The sequence below is a fragment of the Neoarthrinium moseri genome (assembly GCF_022829205.1).
Source record: "Neoarthrinium moseri strain CBS 164.80 chromosome Unknown scaffold117_Wmoseri_CBS_16480, whole genome shotgun sequence".
In the NCBI taxonomy this organism is placed as follows: Eukaryota; Fungi; Ascomycota; class Sordariomycetes; order Amphisphaeriales; family Apiosporaceae; genus Neoarthrinium; species Neoarthrinium moseri.
In genome coordinates, this window is record NW_026055231.1 from 41,606 (window position 1) to 65,042 (window position 23,437).

General features: G+C 55.3%; 10 protein-coding genes across 10 annotated transcripts; 5 read left to right on the plus strand and 5 right to left on the minus strand.

The window, feature by feature from the left end:
• Window positions 1-858: 858 nt before the first annotated feature.
• Window positions 859-1,708, plus strand: JN550_013477 (uncharacterized protein; the record flags this gene model as incomplete). Its single annotated transcript, XM_049312068.1, has 3 exons — window positions 859-1,225; window positions 1,289-1,526; window positions 1,606-1,708. 3 exons carry the CDS (start codon window positions 859-861, stop codon window positions 1,706-1,708), a joined length of 708 nt encoding a protein of 235 aa, XP_049164560.1.
• A 126-nt stretch (window positions 1,709-1,834) lies between these two features.
• JN550_013478 (uncharacterized protein) lies at window positions 1,835-3,696 on the minus strand (the record flags this gene model as incomplete). Its single annotated transcript, XM_049312070.1, has 2 exons — window positions 1,835-1,949; window positions 2,003-3,696. The coding sequence occupies 2 exons, from the start codon at window positions 3,694-3,696 to the stop codon at window positions 1,835-1,837; spliced, it is 1,809 nt and encodes a 602-aa protein (XP_049164561.1).
• A 583-nt stretch (window positions 3,697-4,279) lies between these two features.
• On the plus strand, window positions 4,280-5,071 carry JN550_013479 (uncharacterized protein; the record flags this gene model as incomplete). The annotated part of the gene is made up of 3 exons (XM_049312071.1): window positions 4,280-4,501; window positions 4,593-4,931; window positions 4,988-5,071. 3 exons carry the CDS (start codon window positions 4,280-4,282, stop codon window positions 5,069-5,071), a joined length of 645 nt encoding a protein of 214 aa, XP_049164562.1.
• An 809-nt stretch (window positions 5,072-5,880) lies between these two features.
• On the plus strand, window positions 5,881-7,176 carry JN550_013480 (uncharacterized protein; the record flags this gene model as incomplete). Its single annotated transcript, XM_049312072.1, has 3 exons — window positions 5,881-6,064; window positions 6,756-6,839; window positions 6,926-7,176. The coding sequence occupies 3 exons, from the start codon at window positions 5,881-5,883 to the stop codon at window positions 7,174-7,176; spliced, it is 519 nt and encodes a 172-aa protein (XP_049164563.1).
• Window positions 7,177-8,182: 1,006 nt separating this feature from the next.
• On the minus strand, window positions 8,183-8,488 carry JN550_013481 (uncharacterized protein; the record flags this gene model as incomplete). The annotated part of the gene is made up of 1 exon (XM_049312073.1): window positions 8,183-8,488. The coding sequence occupies one exon, from the start codon at window positions 8,486-8,488 to the stop codon at window positions 8,183-8,185; it is 306 nt and encodes a 101-aa protein (XP_049164564.1).
• A 752-nt stretch (window positions 8,489-9,240) lies between these two features.
• On the plus strand, window positions 9,241-10,050 carry JN550_013482 (uncharacterized protein; the record flags this gene model as incomplete). The annotated part of the gene is made up of 1 exon (XM_049312074.1): window positions 9,241-10,050. The coding sequence occupies one exon, from the start codon at window positions 9,241-9,243 to the stop codon at window positions 10,048-10,050; it is 810 nt and encodes a 269-aa protein (XP_049164565.1).
• A 395-nt stretch (window positions 10,051-10,445) lies between these two features.
• JN550_013483 (uncharacterized protein) lies at window positions 10,446-11,987 on the minus strand (the record flags this gene model as incomplete). Its single annotated transcript, XM_049312075.1, has 3 exons — window positions 10,446-11,461; window positions 11,545-11,837; window positions 11,893-11,987. The coding sequence occupies 3 exons, from the start codon at window positions 11,985-11,987 to the stop codon at window positions 10,446-10,448; spliced, it is 1,404 nt and encodes a 467-aa protein (XP_049164566.1).
• A 2,893-nt stretch (window positions 11,988-14,880) lies between these two features.
• JN550_013484 (uncharacterized protein) lies at window positions 14,881-16,555 on the minus strand (the record flags this gene model as incomplete). The annotated part of the gene is made up of 2 exons (XM_049312076.1): window positions 14,881-16,337; window positions 16,441-16,555. The coding sequence occupies 2 exons, from the start codon at window positions 16,553-16,555 to the stop codon at window positions 14,881-14,883; spliced, it is 1,572 nt and encodes a 523-aa protein (XP_049164567.1).
• A 2,238-nt stretch (window positions 16,556-18,793) lies between these two features.
• JN550_013485 (uncharacterized protein) lies at window positions 18,794-19,702 on the minus strand (the record flags this gene model as incomplete). Its single annotated transcript, XM_049312077.1, has 1 exon — window positions 18,794-19,702. One exon carries the CDS (start codon window positions 19,700-19,702, stop codon window positions 18,794-18,796), a length of 909 nt encoding a protein of 302 aa, XP_049164568.1.
• A 1,096-nt stretch (window positions 19,703-20,798) lies between these two features.
• Window positions 20,799-23,300, plus strand: JN550_013486 (uncharacterized protein; the record flags this gene model as incomplete). The annotated part of the gene is made up of 1 exon (XM_049312078.1): window positions 20,799-23,300. One exon carries the CDS (start codon window positions 20,799-20,801, stop codon window positions 23,298-23,300), a length of 2,502 nt encoding a protein of 833 aa, XP_049164569.1.
• Window positions 23,301-23,437: the final 137 nt, after the last annotated feature.

Here is a 23,437-nt window from a genome sequence, read left to right on the forward strand (position 1 = left end):
ATGAAATAGCGTTGGTCGATCAAAGTGGGGAGAGATTTCGAGCGTTGTAAGGCGACCACCGCTGCGCATAGGAAATCAAAGAGGTACTGCTGCAAGTCGAGCCAACGGCCGCCCGTGTATAGGTGAGCCATGGCTTCCGCCAGACAAGCCAATGGTACACAAAGGTACTCTGGACGTCCAGTCAAACGGAAGGCCGAGATGGCGCGTGTGGGACGAAGATGATCAGCGGCTCCCGGAGCTCAGGTCCTGAGATGATATAACTGGCAGCGAAAACAACCATGGGCGCAAGCGCGCCTGCAACCACTGCTCGCTTCCCCATTCTGCGAGGCGCAATGCTTCGTCCAGGTGTAGCACGTCATGTCACACACGTAGGCCTTCCTGTGGAAATTCATTTGCCAAAGTTAGCGGAGGTTTACGTTCCAACCCATGGCCCTGGGCTGGGACCAACGCTAATTGCATGACACTTACAAACATTGGATACGGGCGGGATGCATCCTTACACAGTACCTTGGCACATGGCGGTTGCCCGCCAGGCGCTTGGTTCACACTGGTATCCCATAAGTTTCCTTCTTGCGCAGAAATTAGAGGACAGGGGAGAACAAAAGAAACGGCACCGACGAGCCGAGTTCATATCGATTTATTATTTCCAAGATCATGTACCGTGGGTATCTTGTCGCATCTGGAATACTCAGCCGCAGTGTAAGACGTCACTACTCCTGTCTACACGACGTGCAACTCACACCTTTGATATTCGCCTCTTACAATCCTACCTCAACTGCCTCTCGTCAGCAACCTGGATCTTACCATCAGGCTCGCTCTTTCAGCAGGACCCCACCACGTGCCAAACAACCTCCCACGATGCCGCCCTCGCCCGCCAAGAAGCAGAAGTTGTCCGCCAATGCAACCGAGCATCTCAGGCAAGAGCCTCATGAGATGACCCCGGACGCGACCGAGGTGGACAGAGATCCCTATCCCCAAGGCACAGACCATGAGAGCTGCGGCAAGCACGACACCACCACCACGCACGAGGATGAAGAAAAAGAAAAGTCCAAGGAGGGCGGGGAGTGGCGTGACCAGCCGCCGTACCGCACCCAAGGCGAGAACGAGACGTTCGAGAAGAAGCACACGGCACAATGCCACTGCGGGAGAATCAAGTACTGGCTCAGCCGAGACAAGCCTCTGGCCAGCAAGTACTGCCACTGCAAGGACTGTCAGAGTCTACACGGTCAGTGGAATGATGCGTTTGTTATAACCACGACCCCCCGGCACCTAACATCTCAACTAACAGGTGCACCTCTTCAATGGGCTGCCATCTTTAAAAAGGAGGACCTGCACTTTGAGAACGGCGCCAAGGGGTTGGCTTTCTACCACTCAACCAAGAAACACACATACCATGACCTGCCCTGTAAAGTCAGCTGTGCCTATTGCCATGCGCCCATCATGGACGAGGGGCGCAACATGGTGTTGATGTTTCCGGCAATCATCAAATTCAAGGATGATGCAGCCAAGAAGTCATTCGAGCCGACGTAAGTCACAAACACCACAAACTCGCACACAAACACCGCAAATTTTGAGCCACGCTGTGCTAACCAAATTCCCTGCAAGCATGCACATCTTCTATTCTCGACGAGTACTTGATCTCCCCGACGGAAAGCCCAAGTGGAGCGGCTTGGATAAGAACAGCGAGTTGATGAAGGATGTTGATTGATCTGCAGAAGCAGTGACATAATCGTTTGCGCCTGTTATGATATGGGGGGGTATCTTGAGTCTTTGTCAAGGATCTCGAAAGTAAATCGCTGCTCACGGGCCGAAATCGCTCATCCGCGATTGACGGTCAAGACATCAGGTCCTCCAGAACGGTTTCTAGTTCCTCCTTTCGAAATGGCACGCTCAATAGCTCCGTGCCGAGAACATCTTTGCGGCTGGTTATCATCTGATGGTCATGGAATCTGTGACTTTGTGTTAGCAATGGACCGCGATAGACTGGTGATTCAAGGCTCACTCTTTCAGCAGTGTACGGAAAGCAACTTCTGAGCTGCAGATGAATTCTTCGACGGCCTTCCCGTAAAGCATTCGGTACTCGACGCCGGGATTCTCCCCCGACGAAATGCCCACTTCGTCCATAGCCACGAGGACCTCGGTTACAAGTAGGCGGAACAGGTTCTTCGCATTTTCCGGTAGACTGCGCAGCACATATGTCACGCCTTCCTTGCCCCCTACGCGCCTTGCCTTGCGACCAAGCAATTCGTGGACTTCATCTACCACGTCGACTTCTACGGTGAAGGGGCCGAACGTAGTGCAGTCATGAAAGACAAAGTTGAACGCCGACCGAAGCCCGGTGTCCCAGAGCAACGAGAAGTCGGGGGTGTCGGCGGAACAAATCAGGTGTATGCTTGGATGGGATGCCAGCTGAGCCAGAATGGCTTGCATGCCCGGCTTTCGTAGCGGGGTGGCATCAATCGAGTTGAGGACCAATGTGATGCTGACATCGTGTGATGAGAGGAATGACTTGACATCATCCAGCATCGCGGAAGGATTGCCTGCGGGCAACTTGTAAGACGGGTTGACAGCACTACCCACTGTTCCCAAAATGTCGCGGATAGAGGTGTTACGCACGTAGCCGTTGATGATAACGGTCTTGCTCCGTACATGGTCGGGTACCGCGGCGTACAGGTGTTTGGCGAAGTTGTGTAGAAGAGACCGTTTGGATCCATAGCCGTACAGGCAAATGCTGAAACCCTGGGCCAGCTCAAACGACCACTGAGGGAATGACTCGGTGTGCCATTCTTGCAGGAAGTTGACATCGTCTCGATGCGGGTCCTCAAAAGCATTGACTATAGAGAAATACTCGTCGTGCGTCAGTAGTTCGAGAGAGGCTAGACTGTTGCCCGACGTCTTGGATGCCCCCGGCCGGTTCTGGGCAAAGTACAACTCATGTGGAGGAAGATCCCGGGGTGGTGTCGGGGACTTTTTCCGTGCCCGTGTCGTGGAACCCTTTCTCCGTCCCCGAGGCTTCTTTGATGGCGTTGCCGCAAGGCTTTCCAGCCCATTGGCATCTCGCACCTGTTCGTCTTCGTCCAGGTCCTCACTGTCGCTGTCTCCGCTTGACTCGTATATCTCCCTGGCAATGCCCTGGTCGTCCTCCTCGTCACTCGCGTTGCCGGCGACAACACTTTCAATAAGCGCGCGTGCACTCTTCTTGCGGGCCGAGCGGTCATTCCGGCGCCATCTGGGGGTTTCCCCGGCTGCGTGGTCCTTGAAGCGTGACACGGATGACGGAGTCTCTGTGACATTTGGACCATTCGCTTTCCTCTTCTTGGGCGTCGCCGACGTGTGGTCCGTTACTGCGGACGCTGCAGCGGCAGAACTGTGCGCCGCGGTGGGGGCCCGCCCCGTCCTCCGGTTTGCTGTCTTGATGGGCACGTCCGCCATAGACGCGCCACGGTCACCCTCTTCGTCCCCTGACGAAGGAAAGTCATAGACGGCGTCTCCTTCCTGTGCGGCAGCCTCTTGACGCCGGGAAGCATTGCTCGGCCTGCCTCGTTTCCTCTTGGGCGGTTCGTAGGCCGAGTTGGCACCACGCGCCCGCACATTCCCACTCCCGGCCACGCCTTGGGGCTCTCGAGACGTCTTCGTGCGCGTGGACAATCTGGTAGCAGCCTCTGGAGGCGCCGACTCTTGTTTCCTCGGCGCCATGCGCGCCAGCTAGTAAGCGATTTCGGCGGCCGTCAGCACGCTCATATCCAAGAGAAAGAAAGCCTCGGGGGGTTTTGCCCAGGGAGCAATCAGTGGAGATAGGACACAGTGTTGCAACGAAGCCCGCAGCAACTGTGGATGGTTGACATCGGGTCCGGGTCTGCGAGAGAGAGGCCCAAGTTAGATGATGCAGGCCAGGGGGAACCAAGAACTGGGGGTTGTGGATCGCGAGGTTAAGGCGCGTCTTTCCGGGCTCCTTCTCAGGTTCGTAGCTATCTGTGTGAGTACCCCAGTAGCCTGGAACCAGGTGCAGGTGGTCACTACGTGTACAAGTTAGTGACTACGGTACCCACGTTGGGGCAGTTACCTAGTTAGTTAGCAGTAAGCTGCCCGTGCCCATCGACGCGCCTTGGATCCTTGCCAGCCGAAAATCCAAAAGTGGGGCGCATCTGTGGCTTTCCATGCTTACATAGCTGAGGCGACGACTGGGTGCCGTTCAGGGATCACCAACTTACACGTGTTGGCAGCCAGCGAATCTCGTGCAGCGGCAGCCCGACGAGGCGCTGCTCTGTTGCCCAGGACGATGAACCTCAACCTCTCAGGCTTCTTCGGCGTCTTCAAACTTGTGGCCAAGCCATCGCTGTGTCTGCCCCACTCCACCGTCGCCCAGTTCAGCGACCTGCCCTACCCCCTGGAGAGAGCCTTCGAGGCCCAAGGGAAGAAGGGGCACATCAAAGCGGTCATACTTGACAAGGACGACTGTTTTGCCTACCCAGAGACCAGTTTAATCCACCCGCCGTATGTTGTGAGTTGCCTCCTCCTGGCCTGGCATACGCCATCCAGCCAATACCTCCGCGTTCCGTCCTGGGGTCTAGACGTTAACCTTGCATACTCAGGAGCGCTTCCGGCAGCTGCGGAAGGAGTTCCCTGGCCACAGTCTACTGATAGTCTCTAACACGGCGGGCGCCATCAGCTACGATGGAGATGGCAGACTGGCAAGCGATCTGGAGTCCGCCACTGGAGTGAAGGTACTAGCTCACCGCGTTAAGAAGCCGGGCTGCGCAGATGAGATCATGCAGCACTTCCAGAAGCACCCCGAGGTCGGCGTGACTCATCCTAGTCAAGTCGCTGTCGTTGGAGATCGTCTGATGACCGACATGATGCTTGCCAATACCATGGGAAGCTGGGGGATCTGGATCAGGAACGGCGTTGCGCCGCCGGCCGAGAAGAGTATCGTACGGTCATCCTCATTCCCTCTGCTTCATCTTTCGCAGTACTAACCTTGTGCCAGTTTGCAAGATTCGAGTACCGCCTGGCGTCGTTTCTCGTTGCACGCGGCGTCAAGGCACCTGAACCTGCCAGCCCGTTTGAGTAGCTATAGCAATTAGTGGTAACAACCCTCTGCGTGCGTGCTTGAATCCATTGTAGACTATGTGCCGCTTGTGGCTGTGCCAATAATCACATTTGGACAATGAAAGAATATAACTATTGGAATTTGGGAAACGACTTGAATTACCCTATGCACGTCTTCGCGGCATGCTGCTTGCAATTATCTTGGCCTAGCCACGTCAGCGTAGTATACAGTAACTCATCCATTGGGAAACAGTGCCACTATTGTCTCAGTCTTCTGCATCAATTTGTTTTCCTCCGCACCAGTTGGTTGGTCAGACGGGGAGGGAAGGGGGGTGTACGTTCATTTTCCCAGGTAGATGACGCTTCATCTGATATCTGCGGACCAGATAAGCAGGCAGACCGGAGCTTCATCGCCTGGACTGTTCTATCAGTCACGATACATTCACTTACAGTGCTATTTACGTGAATCTTGTATCCGAGAACTTACGGTGACTGACTCCTCTCTCCGGGTCAAACATAGGATTGTCACCTTCCATCAACACATCGCAGTTTTTTCTTTCCAGTACTTCGTCTGCCGATTCCTGCGAGTGGAAGATATCGACGCCTCTTGGGCCATTTTCCCCAATCCCCGATACGCACAGAACCCGCTCTTCTTAAGACCATCGATGTTGTCTGCTTCCTGAACGCTGACGCAGCACCAGTACTCTAAACTGCTCTTGCTCCTTGGTCGACGAAGTTCTCTGTCTCCATTGGCGGCGGCAGAGAAGACGACACCACTGCTGATCTCATCCTGTTTCTATCACCATATCAGAGCATCAGAAGCCCTTCAAGATGGGTGGCCGCGTTTGGTCAGATCGGGAGGAAAGATACTTCTGGCGAAAGGCAATGCCCCGTTCGCCAAAGCGCGTCGGGGCGGATCGTGCAAAGACCGAAAAGGCTTGGTCTGAGCTAGCTCCCATCATGCAAAGAGAATTGGGGGAGTATGCTCGTCGCCAGTATACTGGTACAATGCTGTGTAGGTCAAAATAATAACCGTTCCCTCCCCGCCCTTCTTCCTCCATATCACACACACACACACACGTGCAAACTCCAGCCCTGTAGGATGATCACCACTTTCACAGTCATCCAGGAGCTCGAATCTTGTCAATATCTGGCATCGAGCCAGGTCATCCGGCTCAAGCATTTCCTACACATGATATCTTACCTGGAGTTCTACGCAAACGTACGAGTGGGAAAGCTCCTTTCTCGGACCATTACACCGTGTCAGGGTTACCACACACCTTGACAAATGGCCTCACTGAGCGTTCCACCTACCTTACCCCCCAATTGCACCACAGTTGGACCGTCACCTGCAGTTGCACGGCTGGTGCCTCGTGTCTCGATAACTCCACCATATTCCTCTTTGGAACTCCATAAAACGATTACTGGAAAAAGATGCACCCGGTGCCCCACAACCTCTTTGTCACCTTCCTCTCTCTCTCATCGACGGCTTTACTTCAACACCAATGACATCTTCGTCACGCCAATCGCTCTTTCAGGGCCATGTATTCAGTAGCACTTGGCAATCTCTACCAATCACAGCCAGAACAAGTTCACCGTCTATTTCTCTACATCACCGTTTCCAACTATTACCTACTGTTTACACAATAGCGTGTGCTGTATTAGTACGGTACATCTTGTCTTCACACTGCTAACATTCACCATAGTCGAACATTATTTCCAGAACATCGAAACTCAACGAGTATCACCTAACGCAACCTTGTATGTGCGGGAGTATCTGAGGAAGTCTGGTAAGTTCCACACCGCTACTGAACTCTCATTCCTGGTTATGGTTTGCGTTCTTGCTTGGCAATTCAAACTGATATGTCGAATTCAGGGTCGTTCAACTCCAACCATCCGTTCCTTAGAGGTCCTCGCAGTATGGGCCGTGGCATCCGGCCAAGCACCGGCTCGGTCAACACTAGGGATGGCGGTCATACTACTGGCCACGCAAGATCACAGCGCTCACGTCCGCTTCCCGATGACTCCTCCTCACGCCAGCTCCTTACCGAGGGTTTCCTTGAGAGCTCCAAGTCTGCCAAACATCAAGATCACCGCTACCAGGGCGACGAAGAGGATGAAGACTGACATGGAACGGGGAGGGAAGGGCACGGTTTGGCATCGTTTTGGAACAGCTCCCCGGGTCTGATTCCAAACGTGTCGCATCAGATGCAGCGATCATTGCCGTCGAGAGCGGTGACGGAACAGGTAATTACATCGTACGAGGCCTCAGCAGGGGCTGCTCAAGAGTAGCCACAGTAATCGATCGTTTGTGCTGAGCCTGATCTACGGAGAGAAAAGTTTGTCACGGGTATTACATGGAAGACCTTTGACTTTCATGGGCGGCGAAGAGAGCTACGGGTTGATGGCACGTTCACGGGTTTTCGCATGAGCTAGAGTAGACAAGATGCATTTTCATTGATATGGCTTGGCGCTCCAGTACCTGTGATATCAACTTATGTTAGAAACTATCAGCACATGGGGGGTCAGCCACAGGTGCCATTACCCCCAACAACGAGTATCCATGAAGCACTTACGTCTGTCATGCATGGTTGATTAGTAGCCAGTAGAAGGGGCCAAGATCTATTAGCCCCTCCTGTAGCTTCTTTGGCACCCACATGGGCAGATGGGCAGTCTTCTACGAGAACTGGGCGACCCTCGAATATCATAAGGCCACGGCGGATGAATGATACTTCCTTACACTTGCTTTACCCTTCTCGCCTTACACTGTGTTAACCTTTATAATGACTTCATGAGAAATAGGCTACTGTTGCTAAGATTTAAATGTCTCCCTAGAATATATTCCTCGAACTAAAGCATCTTTGTCTAGAGACTCCGGAACAAGAGTTGGATGTACTGCCTTCAGTGCATATTTCATCAGTTGCAATGCTAAGGAATTAACCTAACACAGCCTCAAGAACCTTGGTCTGCTCGAGAATACTTGATCGACTAGTGCCACCTTTAGCCGACTTCGCTTCAACGCTTGTCTCGAATCTGAATACACCCATAATATCATCCGGGAATCGACTATCAATAGCCTTCAGTTGCTCAAGTGTAAACTAGTTCATCGGGATACCCAGCTCCTTACTCCTGGCTACACACCGCCCAGAGATGTGATGCGTCTCACGGAAGGGTACTCACGGAAGGGTACACCGAGTGCCGTGAGTCTTTCAGCCAGATCTGTAGCGACCATAGAGGGATTCGGTGCAGCCAACATCCGTTCTGGCCGGATATTGAGTGTGGCAAGGATGCCGTTTGTGATCTGCACACTATGAGAGATAGTCTTGACATGATCTAGCATAGGCTCCCAGCTCTCCTGTAGGTCCTTGTTGTATGTGCTGGGAACAGTGATGCGTCCACCCCAGAGCATGCCCTCGTTGGGCGCCTCGTCGGTAGGCATGATGGGCTGGGTAGCCAGAAGTATTGCGTGTGCTGGCTGAAGCCGCTACGCTTCGAAGAGCCCATTGACGTCTGGTGTCGTCAACTGGTGCTCGATCATGGCGGAGGCAGGTCAGGATTGGACAGCCATTGAATACCGGAGAACTTTGATGGGCCGAGACCGGCCAGCAGAACCCTCCTTGCTCATGTGACAGTGTCATCAGAGGCCTTTGGAAAGCAGAGAATTAATTCACATTAACAGTATCGCCACAAATTTCACGGCTTAACTGCCAAGTGGAGTGGAAGAGCGCATTGCATCCCATATGTCACGTCACAACAGGTGAATAGAGGCTCTGCCGCAAATTCTGAGGAAAGGAAAGTAGAGCTCCCCCACAGCTACTGCGTTTGCTATCTACCGGGGGGGGGGGGGGGGGGGGGGCAAGCCACCCCTCCCCTCTCCTACCCTGCATCAGCCAGGTACATAACACTCATGTCTGATAAGCCATTACACTTGTTAATTATAACGGACTTTTATTAATAATTTTAAACCTATATTAATAAATAAATAAATAAATAAATCATTTTTCAAACACATTTATTTATTTATTATTAAATAATAATATAAAACTTTAAGTTTATATGATATTTATTTTAATGAAAGCGGATGTAAATAATTAAATTTATCGGGTTGACCATTCAAGTAGCTAGCCCTGTCCCGCACGTTCAGTTCAACTGCATGCCATTACATCGACGCGCCAAGCATCGCTCCGAACAATGTCGACGCGGCTTGAAATTCCGGTATTTGGTGCTGCCTCGGCGGCGACAGCTATTTTAGCTGGGGCGTCCCGCATCGAATTGAACGCAGAGGGATCGTATGCGGACGGAGGCCTTACGCCAAGGATCAAGGACATTGCACAATTGGAGTCTCTGGTGGTGCCAGTCAGAGTAATGATTCGACCGCGAGGTCCGCCCTCATCAGGAGGTCTGGACTTTGTGTACTCGAGAGCAGAGTTGGACACCATGGAACAGGCAATCCGAGATTTCAAGGCATCTGGGATGATGAGCGAGCCAAGAGGCGATGGCTTTGTCTTTGGCGTCTTGAATGCGCCCAACGCGCAAGCAGTGGTCGGCACAGATGCCTCGAGAAGCAGGCATGCCGCGATAGACGTGGACAGCTGCAGACGTCTGGTTAACGCTGCAAGACCTTTCAAGGCCGTTTTCCACCGTGCATTCGACGAAGTCGTAGGACGAGCCTATGACGCCGACACTCGGGCTTTGCTATGGGAGTCCGGGCTAGGGGATCTCATAGCAGTCGGGTTTGACGGCATACTGACATCAGGCGGACTGGGGAACGCGCTGGAAAATGTAGAGACGTTAGACCGCATATTCAGGAAGGCAGGGGACGGGGTTGAAGTCATCATCGGTGGTGGCATTCGAAGCACAAATGTTGGTCACATTCGACGGACCTTGGGATTGGGTAGCGGAACTACAACGTCTTGGATGCACTCTTCCTGTATTACTGTCAGTGGCTCCGAACAGGTAGATGGTAATGAGGTCAAGCGTATCCTGGAGGAGCTACGCTAGACTCTCCAGGGCACCACCCTGACTCGACCCTTCTCAACTGTCATTTTACTACCCATGGCCTCCTCGCCGTTCAAATGTTTGTAGGGGCCATGCCTTTCCTTTGGAGTATCCTGTCTCGTTCTGTCATGACAGTGCCAGAAGCAAATGTAGCTCAACGTTCGACTGTTCCTAGCAAGTTGGGGAGACACCGGGCGCTCTAAACATCATACCTTGGCAACCCTGGCCAAGAGTTTGCCAGTCAATTCATGGCCTGTTGCTTGGAGTACCGCCTCTACGGGTCAATAATGCGAATGCGATAGATGCCGCCAGGCAAGGAAAGAACGGCCACAGCCATGTGTGTATACAGAAACTGTCTAAATCCTGTCCCAATTTATCCTCCAAGATGTCGAAGCGGCTCAAACATGGCGGGACCTGTGAGATCCCAGCGGTAGGGCACGCCCCTGGTGAAAGCCAGATGTCTTGACAGGGCCCCTTCTGGCGGTGCGAATGCCTCGAGTGTCGTGCACAAGCGAAAGAAGGTGGCTCCAGTCATAACTATCCTCTCCCAGCGACCAGGCCATCACACCACCTAGACCCCTGGCCTTGACAATTTCAGTGTACTTGCGCTGCATCAGAGCCACCGTATCGTATGTCCAGAACAGCTCGGCATCTGCATCCCAGTACCACTGACCTCCAGCCTCGTCGTCGGTGATACCATTCTTTAGAGCCTTGGAAAAGGAATCAAGAATAGCAGGTCCAGAGCAAGTGCCATAGTCGGACTGGCACCCAGTACCGCAGTGTGCGGCTGACGAGCCGCAGAAGCCGTACTGGCTGCAACACTGGCCGTCTGCTACGCCCTGGCAGGTGAATGGTGTGCCCGTACCACAAGACCCGTCTGTGCTCGTCGACAGATTTCCCGGTACGCTGGGGGCAACATTGGCAGTTTCGAATGTCATCGATCCACTAGTCCCTGCGTCACTACCGTCGTCGTTTTCGGCCTTGACAATGGGGCAACCGATTGGTGTTGCTGAGCAGTCGACGCCGGGCTCGGTCTGGAAATACTTTGCGTAGAATGCGAATCCAAGGTTGATTTTACTGGGGCATAACCCCAGGTCCAGGTATGCATCTACAGCTTCAAGTGAAGTGCGGAGGTCCGTATGGTGCTTAGTTTCGTTGTCGCGGCGGTTCATGAAGTCATAAGACATCACGTTGACGAAGTCGACAGCTGCCCAAATGTCAGGAGACTGCTCTTCGTTGTAAGCAAGCAAGTCCCTTGGAAGTCCCGGCACGGCGATGGACAGGGGCTTCGGGCTGATGGCGGCCTTGATCTCCTTGAGCAGCTTCGGGTAAGCTGGTATCTCGTCTACCTTCTCGGAGTTAGGAACTTCCTTATAGTCGGCTCCGTTACCGCCCGGGTACTCCCAGTCAATGTCTAAGATCTGTCAGTATGGTGGAGTCGGTGTGCAGGATGAGAATCCACCGGCAGGTGGCGTCCTGCAGAACGTAATTTCTTACCAACAAAGTCAAACCCGTGGCTATCCGCCATGTCGGCGACATTCTGGGCATACGTCTTCCGCGAAGCATCATCTTTGGACCCAGCACTGAACCCAGCTGTGTCGGCCCATCCACCAAGAGCAATACCGATCTGTGTCCCTTGATCGAACAGGTTGCGGACGTCACTGACATTCATGAATGGCGTGTACGGGCCGGCCGTGTCCCCAATGAATAGTGAGGAGTTGGCAAAAGCCATGACGACGTGTGTAATACCCGAAGTCACATTGCGAGGCGGCAAGGTCGCTGTATGGTATCTGAAAAGGTATCTGTTAGTACTGATCGTACGACCAATATAGGGGACACACTCACTGGTCGAAGTAGATGACCTTGCGAAGACACTGAACACCCGAGGCGAGTGCTAGCGCAACGAAACTGCTACTGACGAGGTTACCGTGTACCCTCATGATTACTAGTGAAATCAAGTGTGTAAATGAACGACAAGAAAGGGAAGTGAGCGACTGGATTGGTAGAGTAGGAGTCTCTCAGGGCAACTGGCCATTCCAGCCTTTAAAAGAAGGTCGTCTTGATCGATACATGGCGCGGGTTGGAAATAAAGTTGCCAAGCGAAACGAGTAATAACTATTGCCAAATTAACCAACCATACTGGTTATGGAATGCAAGCTTTGTCAGTCAGGCACCTTGTTGGTATTTGACCGGTTTGAGTTTTGCGAGCCAGTAGCCCTACGTACGGGCAAATGAAGAGCCCCCTATGTTATGCCAGAAACGGTGATCTGCACAGGGGTTGGAACCAACACGAACCAGGGATCCCACGCCGACGGCCCGGCTCTCGCCATCAGAGGCATGAACTTGGGCCGCATTGCCCCGATCCCCGGAACACGTCTTTTTAATCTGCTTTATTAAAGTTACCGTTCATCTACGCCTTAACTACCGACAAACCGTGAAGGCAGCTTGGCGCAGTTTTTCCGGCATCCTCGGAGAGCGCGGGAAAATCCGCCAGGCATCAAATCCTAGCCCATACGAGCAAACGCAAGGTATCACGCAAACCAGGCATTTAGTAACCACGGGTGGTTACTACGCAGATGAAGGAATTACCAAGAACAAGAGTTATCTCTTTCCTAACCCCACTATGCCAAGGCATGTCTATCCCGAATGCTCCGCATAACATTGGCGACCATAGCCTGCTTGCAACTCACGGACTCTCCGTGGTACAAATAAGTGTATCTATAACGTGGTAGAACCCTTCAATACCAACTTGACCGTACCCCGAACGACGAGACACATCTGACGGCCTGGTGCCAATAGCGATGCTTTGCAGCACTGGAATTACTTGTCTTACAGTCCTATCAACACAATTTGAACTCAAGATAGACCAACTATGCACTAGAAATTAATGTGGGCTGCTTAAACTTAGAATGCTGGCCGCAACATATATATATACGAGACCGTTCTACTGCTGCCCAAACTGGTAATAAAGAATGCAAAAAGTGATGAAAGGGTACAACAGGGGCAAACATGCGCATCTTGCACAAAAGCGGTTGGATACCACGCTGAGGATATTGTCAATTGAACACATACGATGCCTACTGGAGTTACTATGCCATCCTACATGGTCCACCTTGGGTTTGCTTGCGTATAGTCGAAGCGGGCTCCATGACGTATGGTCTTCCACCTCGTGTTGCTTTGCGTCAGCTGATCGGGTCCGCCTCGTGGGCCGTCAACGTGTCAAAAAAGTCGGCAACAAGGCTTTGGTAGACGTAGAGTTGGAAGAGCCCACGAGTGGCTCGCACTTGAAAGCCACGGTCGTATCATCAACGCCGTCAGGTAGAGATTCGGAGCCACCGGCTGGAATCACAAAGCCGTTCGCAGGATTATCAGGGAGACAGTCCTCGGACCTGTAGTAATGCGTCAGGACAGTATCCGCGAGGTCCAACTCCTACCCAGCACTTGTCACGCATATTCCGTGGGTCGGTGGCCAACGGCAAACTCACTTGTAAAGAGTGCAGTTCATGACACCGGATGGGAACATTCTTACGGACGATATCCCCTGGGGTGACCCAACGCGTAGGGGTGTGTCCGTTAGGGATGCTAGACGGGAAGAATGGGACGTCAGTCGTTGGCAAAGAGCGACGAGGTAGCCTAGGCTATGCGACGTACTACAAATACGCTGACCGTAACCTTGAAGAATCGTAGGATTGGTGAAGTTCAGGCACGGAATCTCGGGACTGAGGCCCTGGTAATTGGGATTTGGGCAAGCTTCGACATAGCTACCAGGAGGGCTTTGCCTACCAACCAGATTGGTGTCAGACCCAGAGCTTTGAGAGGTAACGGCGGCCAAGATGAAGAGTCTAGCTGATACTCGCATCTTCACCCGTGAAAGATCTCGGGTTGTCGGGAGGCAGGTGAGGCGTGGTGGTCGACGGTCCAAGAATGGTTTGATGGCACAGCTTGTGGGGTTGACGTTATTATATAGCCCCAACTGCCACAACTTACAACCCGGGTTAGGCAACGTGCCCCTATACGACTGCTGAACATTACAATGTACCTGTCTCAATATCCTCGGCTGCGAGTCGAGACTGGGGACAGTATCGAGCTTGTCGTGGGTCACTAGCTAAGGGAGATTACTTTGTGCTGCACGTGAATCAGCAGTTTGCATAGATCCTGCATCACTAAATACCATCGTGGTGATTCCCTTGAAGACGGTACGACCGGAGACTGGAAACGCTGCAATTGGTGATTCTGGGACGAAGTTGTAGGTGACCGGGGCGGGTATCTGATCCAGATGAGACACGCACGTCGTAGCCATAATCTGCGCTCGCTATTCGGTAGGACCTCTTGCTTGAAGTGCAACGTTAGAACGAACAACGGCAAGGCCGAGGCCCGAGCCTGGTGGGCCTGCTTGCTTGCTTGCTTGCTTGCTTGCTTGCTCGGTCGCGATGTCCACGGCAACGCATAGTGCCTGGCGGTGTCTCTAACTCTGACTCTTTGTCTGAGCCCTGGTCTAATTAGACGCAGATATATTCGTTCGATGCGTATCCGGGGGCAAAGTTGGAGACCTTGGGAGCACAGAGCAACAGAGAGTAAAATTGAATCGATACGCAGATGCTAACTAACAAAACATGATGGACAGGATGCCAAAGGAGCGATCCCTGATGTTCCTTTCCAGTGACCTTTTCAGATCCACAACGTCGACCTCCATAGCTTCGCCATCTCCAGTTCGATGTGCAACATGTGTAACCAGTGGTCGCAAATGGTAGGAAATTAATGAAACGGTGTAGCAAGCTCAAAAACCACCAACATTCCTAGCAGTCTGTTCAATCAAGACTACCGCCCAACAACCTACATCTCCTCACCAACACGAACGCCGGTTCCACCGACCCAACCGTCGCGTTCGTAATACTGGAAGACCAGCTCGTAATCATCAAAGTCATGGACGATGCGATCAATCCGGCGGTACCCCTGAATCTTTTCAACACGCTTGCTGCGTCCCACGCCAGCAGGAGCATCACCCGTGCCCTTGGCCTCGAACAGGGTAACGCTGAAATGCCCAGGCTTGAAGATGCCAACCACATGCTCAATGACGTCCGAAGTGTCACGTCCATTCTGGCCGCCAGGGACGTTTGTCTCAAACGAGGCGTACGAACACTGAGGTTCGGGTGTCACGTGAACGGTGAAGTAGTGGTTGGACTTGCCGTCTCCGTTATCGTCGAGCCTCTGAGGCGCAGGGATGACACCGTTGGCAGAGAAGCCGCAGGGATTGAACATGTAAGCATCGATGCGAGCATCTGGGTACTTGGACGTCGGGTATACGTCCGAGAGTCCGCAGCCGTCCGAGACGACGGTGCCCAGCGCGTGGCCCTCGGTCGTCAGGCTGGCCGGGTCGACCAGCTCAGACATGGGCGTGTTGGTGCCCGGACGATCGGACTCGCTGGCCAGGCTGGTCTCATCGAACGTCTCGTCACCCAGGCTCTCGGCTGTGCTGGCGGTCTGGATCGTGCTGGTGCTCGCTGACAGGTCGCCAAGGCTCCCAACAGCGTCCCGGCGCGCCTCGTCCATCTGCGCAGGCAGCTTGGCGCACGCGACCGCACTCGCGCGCTCCAAGTAGAACTGCTTCGCATTTTCGGGATCGAGGTCCGTCATCAGAACCTCGAGGGTCTCATCATTCTTCTCGGCGGCGCCGTCAAAAGCAGAGGCCAGGCCGGTCGGGATCCTCCAGGGGCGGGTCGAGTTGGTGGGGGTCCGCTCCTCCTCGGGGGTGCGCGGGGGGGTGAGAGTGCTCTGCGGAGAGGTTATGTACAGGTACCAGTGGTCCCCGTTCATCTTGCCGACCATGTAGGCGCTGCCGTGCTCAAACATGTCGTCCAGAAACTTGACCTCCTGGCCCCAGCTTCGGTGAGGCAAGGGCTGCTTCTCCGGGTAGAGGAAGTTCTTGCGGCTGTAAAAGACGCGGTAGGGGGTGGCAGCCACATGAGGGTCCTCGACCGACTTGACGTTGTGGAAGGGAAACCCGGCCTCAACGGCAGCGATGCGGAGGAGGCTCTGCAGCCCACGCAGCAAGGTGGTGGTGCCGCAAGTCTTGAGGATGAGCTTGTGGGGGAAGACAAACATGCTGGACTCGGAGAGAAGATAGGCATCAATGTGCTCCGAGTTGACGACCGACAGGACCTTGCAGTGGACCTCGTCCAGCATGGGCACCCACGTGTCGGCCGAGACAGCCTTCAAGCCGTCGGGCTTGGTGCCCGAGGGGAGGGCATCGGCACTTGGCGCAAACCATACCTCGAGAAGCTTCTCAGGGCCTGTGACGACGAAGGGGGCTGTGGTCAGCAAGGGGCTGCTGTTGCCTCACGCACGGGACAAACACGCGCGCGGGAGGGGAGGGGCACGCAACAGGAAACGTACCTTCGAAGGCGCTGCTAGAATCTAGATCGGCAGCAACATCATGATTGATCGTCAACTGAGGGACGTCCTCAGATGGCGCGAGAGTCTGGCTGGGAGATAGCTCAAAGTCGACCATCTCCGTGCGAACCTGGGGCCTAGCAACGAGGCTACAGCTCTGCGTTTGGGGTAGCGAAGGTGTCTGATGTCGTGGAGGTGGCGACAGGCGCCAAGAGAGGCTTTTGCTACCGCGGAGCACTGACTGCGGCCCAAACGAACCTTGCGGCGTCCGTCTGAGGAGCAGGCCCACAGGTGGGTGGGATGAGAGAAGAGGCTGGCGGCGCCAGCAGCAATCAACAGGTGTATGGTGGTCCCACGTCGTGCGTAGGGGACGTTAAGGAGGGCGGCCGCGAGGGGGGAGGAGGAAGACCTGAGACGAAGGAATTGTGACTATTCTCGGGGCGGCCTCGCTCTGGCAAGAAACCGATACCTGTGGAGGAGTATCGGGCCTGGCAGACACGAGGAGATCTGCGGGTGCTGGTGGTGCGACGAGACGGCACGTCTACCGGTAGACGGTTGTTGGCACTGGACCGGGGAGTGAAGAGGCTCTGCTGGGGGTTGGATGAAGTTGCTGGAGGTTATCTAGGCCTGTAACAACGAGTCAACAACGACGATGCGGATGGGACCGAGACGGCGGGACGGCGGGACAACGGGGAGGGGTCACGAGAGCAGTGGGAACAGTCTGTCCTATGAGAGAGGCTATGTATGGGGCCGACTCACTTTGCTGGCTTGGAGAAGAGGAAGCGAAGCAGGACAGCCGGGTTCATGGAAGGCCTGGTAGGCAGGTATCCGAGCTTGGTCCTTGTTGTTGTGGTGGTGGTGGTGGTGGTGGTGGTGGTGGTAGTGGCGCAGTGGGAAAAAAAAAAAAAGATTACGGCCGGGCACGAAGCAAAGACTGGATGGATGGATGGAGTGCGACCTGACAACGGTCGGGGCTTGTGATGGAGCTGTGATCTATTGTGGTATCGGGCCACCCTAACTAACGTCCGGAAGTGCCAGAGGGGAGAAAAAATAATTCGGTGTCGGTGAGAGATTTCTCCAGAGAGGTGGCACTGGACAGAGGGAGACGCAGAAGCAGACCGACGGCCAGGTTCCTGATTCCCACTGCGAGCCACTTTGTATGCGGGCGAAAGCCTGTGAGGTCACTGGGCGCGTTACCGAAAGTGGGGGCAGTACGCAGGTTGGGCAAGGTTGGGAAGGGGAGGGGGGAAAAAAAATTCAGAGAAAAAATAGCCATCTACCATAGTACAGGTCTTGACTTGACTATTGCATACCTGGGTAGACAGGCTACTAGTACGTAAGCCAAGTACCTAGAGACCCAAGCTGCGTAGCCAAGGTACCTACAGTAGCTCCCAAGCCAAGTACACGTAGCTACGGCAGCGAAGAGGAAACGCGGGGCAGAGCCGTTACTGTGGTTCACTTCCCAGCACCTCAAAGTCTTTAACGCGTCGGGTTGCCTCCCCGACCTCTGTGGCACCGCGACCGGTACTGGTAGTGTTTGTGGCATCATGTACGGTTGTACCGTTACTCGCTGCAGATGACTATACCCTGCTTTCTCTCTGGTAGGCCACACGCCGGTCTCCACTCGGCGAACCGCACGCGGCAAGCAGCCAGCCAGCCTGTGCTACCCAGGTATCCCGCGGCCGGCAGTGCATTCGACCCCATCCAACATCACCTCACCCAGGGGGACCGGCGATTTGTCTATATGGTATCAAGTGGCAGCTCTGCGGTGGCATCGTACAACCCATGCATGCGTGCAGGAACAGGGAAAAAGTTTGATTCTTGCCCTTGTTACACAGTCCTGCCTCGGGTCCCGAACCCCACGTCAGGTACCAATCAAGGCCTTGGCGCCAGGTCGAGCCTCAAATTAGGTAATCCGAGGTCGCGACTCTGCTGCGAGCAGCCGCCAGGTCTCGTAACGGCCACCTGTAACAGCAACGCCAAAAGTTATGAGTGGACGAGTGACCATAGTTCCGCGGCCTTGAGATGATATGTCGCCGCCTGCCAGGTTTTTTTTTTTTTCTTTCTTTCTTTCTTTCTTTCTTTCTTTCTTTCTTTCTTTCTTTCTTTCTTTCTTTCTTTCTTGTTTTTGATGTAGCCAGTTGTTGGTTGGCTTGAAGGCAAGCCCCCCAGCCACGCGGCCAGGGCATGAGCAACACATTGCAGGCCTCAGCCGTGGTGGTGATGGTGATGGTGATGGTGATGATAATGATGAATGCCTGCGGGCCCCATCAGAACCCGAGGCCTCCTCCATAGCCCATTGACCGCCCACGCAGGACGCGGCTATACCTACATATGTAGAACGGTGCTCCGCTGCTCATCCAATGGCGGCGACCACATCCTGCGTGATTTTCCTGAAAATGGGCTCCAGTGAGCAGCTGCGGTACTTGTCAGCCAGTAGGCTCGAGTCCTTGCGTGCCGGCTCGTTCGACACCTCGCGCCCGGCCGCCGACAGGTCCTCGCCGTGCACCACGGTGCCCTGCGGGTAGGTAGGCCGCCCTCCCGTTTCGATCAGCATGACGAACTGGGGGTCAATGGGCACGGCATCCAGAAACCGCACGTTGAACTCCTGCGCCATGACCTGGCCGCCCCCCTTGCTGAAGATGTTGGTACACTCGGCGCAGTTGGGACACACGAACCCGGCCATGTTCTCGACCACCCCGATGACCGGGATACCCGTTTTGGCGCAGAAGTTGAGCTCCTTCCTGACGTCGGCCGTGGCGACGGCTTGGGGCGTGGTAACCACGACGGCCCCGGCGACCTGCCCGGGGCGCGCGTCCTTGAGGAGGGTCTCGGCGAGCGAGATGTGTTCGTCCGACGTGCCCGGCGGCGTGTCGATGAGCAGGTAGTCGACGTCGCCCCAGAGCACGTCGGACAGGAACTGCCGGACCATGGCCGTCTTCTTGGGCCCGCGCCAGACGACGGCGTCGCCGCGGCCGTGCAGGAGAAAGCCGAGGCTCATGCATCGCAGCTGGCCCACGCCGGCGGCGGGATCGGCCTCATGCACGGGGACGGGCAGCCAGCCGCCGGGGGCTTGTGTGACCTTGGCGTCCTCGATGTTGAACATGCGCGGCATCGACGGGCCGGTCAAATCGACGTCGAGGACGCCGACCGAGTGGCCAGCGAGCGACAAGGACAAGGCCAGCTGTGTGGTCACCGACGACTTTCCCACGCCTCCCTTTCCTGAGAGGACCTGCGCCACGGTCGGCAGCGTCAGCATCGGCATCCTATCTGCGCGGGGGCAGCTACCACAAGTTGGCGGGCCGGGGGGGAGGCCCGGGGAGGGGAGGGGGGGGAAGCAGGGAGGGGCGGGCAACATACCAGCACAATGTGCTTAACCCGCGATAGGGACATGATGCAAGGCGGCGGGTGTGAGTGTGGACGGTGATCGGTCTCCTTGCTGATATGGCGGTGGGCAGTGTGACAAAACAGAGCGGTCGCCCCATGGTGCGATATATGGCGGCTTCATGTCCTGCCCCGGGGATGGAGCCTGCTCCGTTCCGGACATCGGCAGCCGGTAATTGGTATTTATCAGCAATTTTCGCCTTCCCAGTGCGTATGTACTGTACGTACTGCTGTGTAGCATGCACAGTGGTCTGGTCGGGCTTTGTCTAACTAGCCGCTCGGGGAGCTGCCCCTCCATCCCACCCGCTCGCTTTAGCCACGTCAAGTTGGCTTGCTGTGTGCGACTAACGTACCTACATAGTACTCGGTACCTTGGTCCCCGGTTTGCCGGTCACGTCAAAGAGGAAGCCCGGCCCCCCAGTCTCCCCAGTCCCAGAGTGCCAAGCCCAGGTGGGCGGGCTCCGAGGTCGTGTTTGATAGGCCACACGGGGCTGGCGGGGCGAGGCGAACTTGTCAGAGCTTGGGCCTGTCGCTCATTGGCCCTCTACAGCCCTGCCCCAAATCTGTCCAGTTCCAGTTCCAGTTCCAGTTCCAGGTCCCAGGTCCCAGGTCCCAGGCAGGGCGGCCGGGATTGGCGGCAGGAGATGCTGCGGTTTCGCGGCCGTGCCCCCTGAACGCATGGCGGCATCCCATTGCCCATCGGTCGTGGACAAGAAACATTGATCGCTTGCGCTCCTGGCTTTTTGTTTCGCATCCTGCCAGCTGTTGCGACACGTCGCCCGACTTGGCCCGTCCGTGACCACGCCCCCGTCAATCGGCAGCCAGCTCGACTGTGCTGCGACCAGACGATTGCGACGCGTGCTCTCTCGACCATGTCCTCGCCCAGCCCTCCGCGCCCCGGCTCTTCCTCTTCATGACAGACGGCGAGAGCATCGCCGCTGACCTCACCCTCGCCCCGCCACCCACCATGCGCAGTCATGGACGATCCTTGGGGCTCACCGTGGGCCTCCTCCGACTCTGTGCCCACCACCAATCTGCCGCCCTTGCCGTCCCCCCCTCCGCCCGCCCAGTCCAAGTCCTTCTTGAGCCTGCCGCCGAAAGCCTTCTTCGCCTCCGGCCCGGGTGCCCCTTCTGCCCTCTCGCCTTGGGCTGACGATGGTGTCGCTGGCGCCTGGGCAAACGACACTCACGCCGCCGATGCCGTCGATACCTCACCCTGGGCTGACTCGGCGCTACCCCTCAGGACCGACTCGCCCGGGAAGCAGCCCTCCCCCATCGCCTGGCCTGATAGCACGGCGACGTCCCCAGGTTTGAGGCCCGCCCTCCGGTCCCGCGCTTCGTCCGTCTTCCGTCAACACTCACCTGATCCTTGGGCCGTTGAGTCGCCATGGAACGACCCTGCCGACATACAGTCGCCATCCCCCACCGCGCACGGCAGGGACCGCGACCCGCCGCATGGGGCCACTACCACTGCCGTCGTCATACAGGTCGATGGGCCAACGGCGAGCGAGAAGGATGAGATCACGGCTTCCGAACAGAACGCATCGCCTCACACGCAAAAGGAGGACCCGCTGGTTGCGGGTGGATCCGGCCTGTCTGTCGACAAGTCCAGCGTACGTAAGGCGACGGCTGTGGCAGCAGTCGAAGAGAGGGAGCCTCCATCACGGCCATCATCCGCTTTTTCTGTCGAGACCGATCGATCGTTCGATCGCCAAGATTCTCCCATCACCTCAATCGATGAGGATACCAATACCCGGCCCCTACGACCGGCAAGAAAGGTTTCTGGCAAGGTGTCACAACTCGTTGGTCTCTTCGATGGGCTCGCCCGAGCCACCTCTGAAGAACCAGAAGTCCCCAACCCATCTAAATCCAGCAGCCGTCCACCAGGTTCTTCCGAGTCCGTAGCAGACACAACCACTCCCAATTCCAACGACTTCATGCCCGAGCTTCAGGAGCGTTTGCAGGAGTCCGAGTCATCTCCATCCTCTGATAGATCTTCGACCCCTAGGGCCAAGCTCAAGGACGAGTTCAGCCCCGTTGCCGTTGCCAGGGCAGGGAGTGCCGAGTACCGTACGCCTAGGCCGAAGAGATCTACGGTGCCTGTACAAGAGCTGATTGAAAAATTTGGCGTCATTAAATTTTCGGTGGATTTGGCAAATCTGGAGCAACTCTATGCGGACGCGCCGGGGCTCACAGGAGACGAAGTCGGATCAATCGATGACCCATTGGACCGCATCGTGACCGACAGTTTCGATAGCATTGGAGAGCGCAAGGCTTGGTATCGTGTTTCTCGCTATGGCTCAATGCGCAAACACAATTCTGGTGACGAAGAAAACTACCACAATGTGTCATGGCAAGCCTCAGAGGTCCGCACCGATACCATCAAAGTCGTGAGGAGATGGATGGAGGAGGACTCGATCTCCGGCAAGCCGTCGCTCGGTGGCGGCAAGCGATCCAGTGTTTTCAATTGGGATTCCTCCGCCGCACCCGTCGGATTAGACCAAGTGTTCGCGCGCAAACCAGTGGCGGCGCACTCGAAAACGAATTCCATCTCATCACCACCGCATAGTCCAGCCTTCTCTGTGGGTTCTCGGGGTAGCCTTGTTGGCCAGCAGAATGCTACTGGTGGATCGGTGGGCTCACTCGGTCTTGTGGGCTCAAGTACCTCTTCGCCCTTGGCCAGCTTTGGCTGGAGTTCAGCCTCCGTGCCCCCGGCCAATGCTCCCCTCGCGCCACGGAATACCACCAGCTCAGCTCTGAATGTCCCAGAGCCCCTCCATCTATCGGACAGGACGAGCAGTCCTTCTTTTCCAACACTAGCCGCACCATCTTCCAGCGGGGGTCCTCGCGCTCAGCCAGTCGTCGGTGGGAGACACGCAAATCGTGAGGACGGCGGCGGCGGCGGCGGCGACGACGACGACGGTGGTGACGATGATGATTGGGGTGAAATGATATCGCCTTCGCAGGAAGCATTCAAGGGCGGTGAAGCACGTCACAGCCTGGACGATGCAACGGCGCCAATAACTCAAATTGCCACTGAAGCCAGGAAACCCCCTGAGAACCCAGACACGCCAGAAATATCTACGGAGGTGACCACCAACGTACTTAGCTCACAGGTTGATATACATGTGTCAGCAGATGTCACGCCAGATAAATCACAACATTCTTCGTCGGAGGTTTCACCACCTCACGGTACCGATCCTTGGGCCTCTGCGGACTTCTCTCTGTTTGATACTACGCCCACTACGGTCAGAGCAGGCGTTGTCGCCGCCCCGTCCACGAGCGGATCGTTGCGTGCTGATCCAAGCCCATCTTCAAGAGGATCTTCACCCTGCCCTCCTATCTCGAAACCCAACATTCTAGCACCACCAAATGTAGCTCTCGGGCCTGTGCAAAACTCGGAGGGAGAGCAGCAAGCTGTCTTGTTGGTGCGACAGATCGTACAGAATCTGCCTGACCTATCATATATGTTGCGATAATCATATAGAATGTGTCTACGGTGTAATCTAATGTCACTATTTACGTTTCCGGCGCCTATCAACAGGGTAAGGCGTCGCGTTTCTCGTGTGGAACAGGCGTAAACCGGTTCTTGGAAGGCAAAAAGAAAATGCATTAT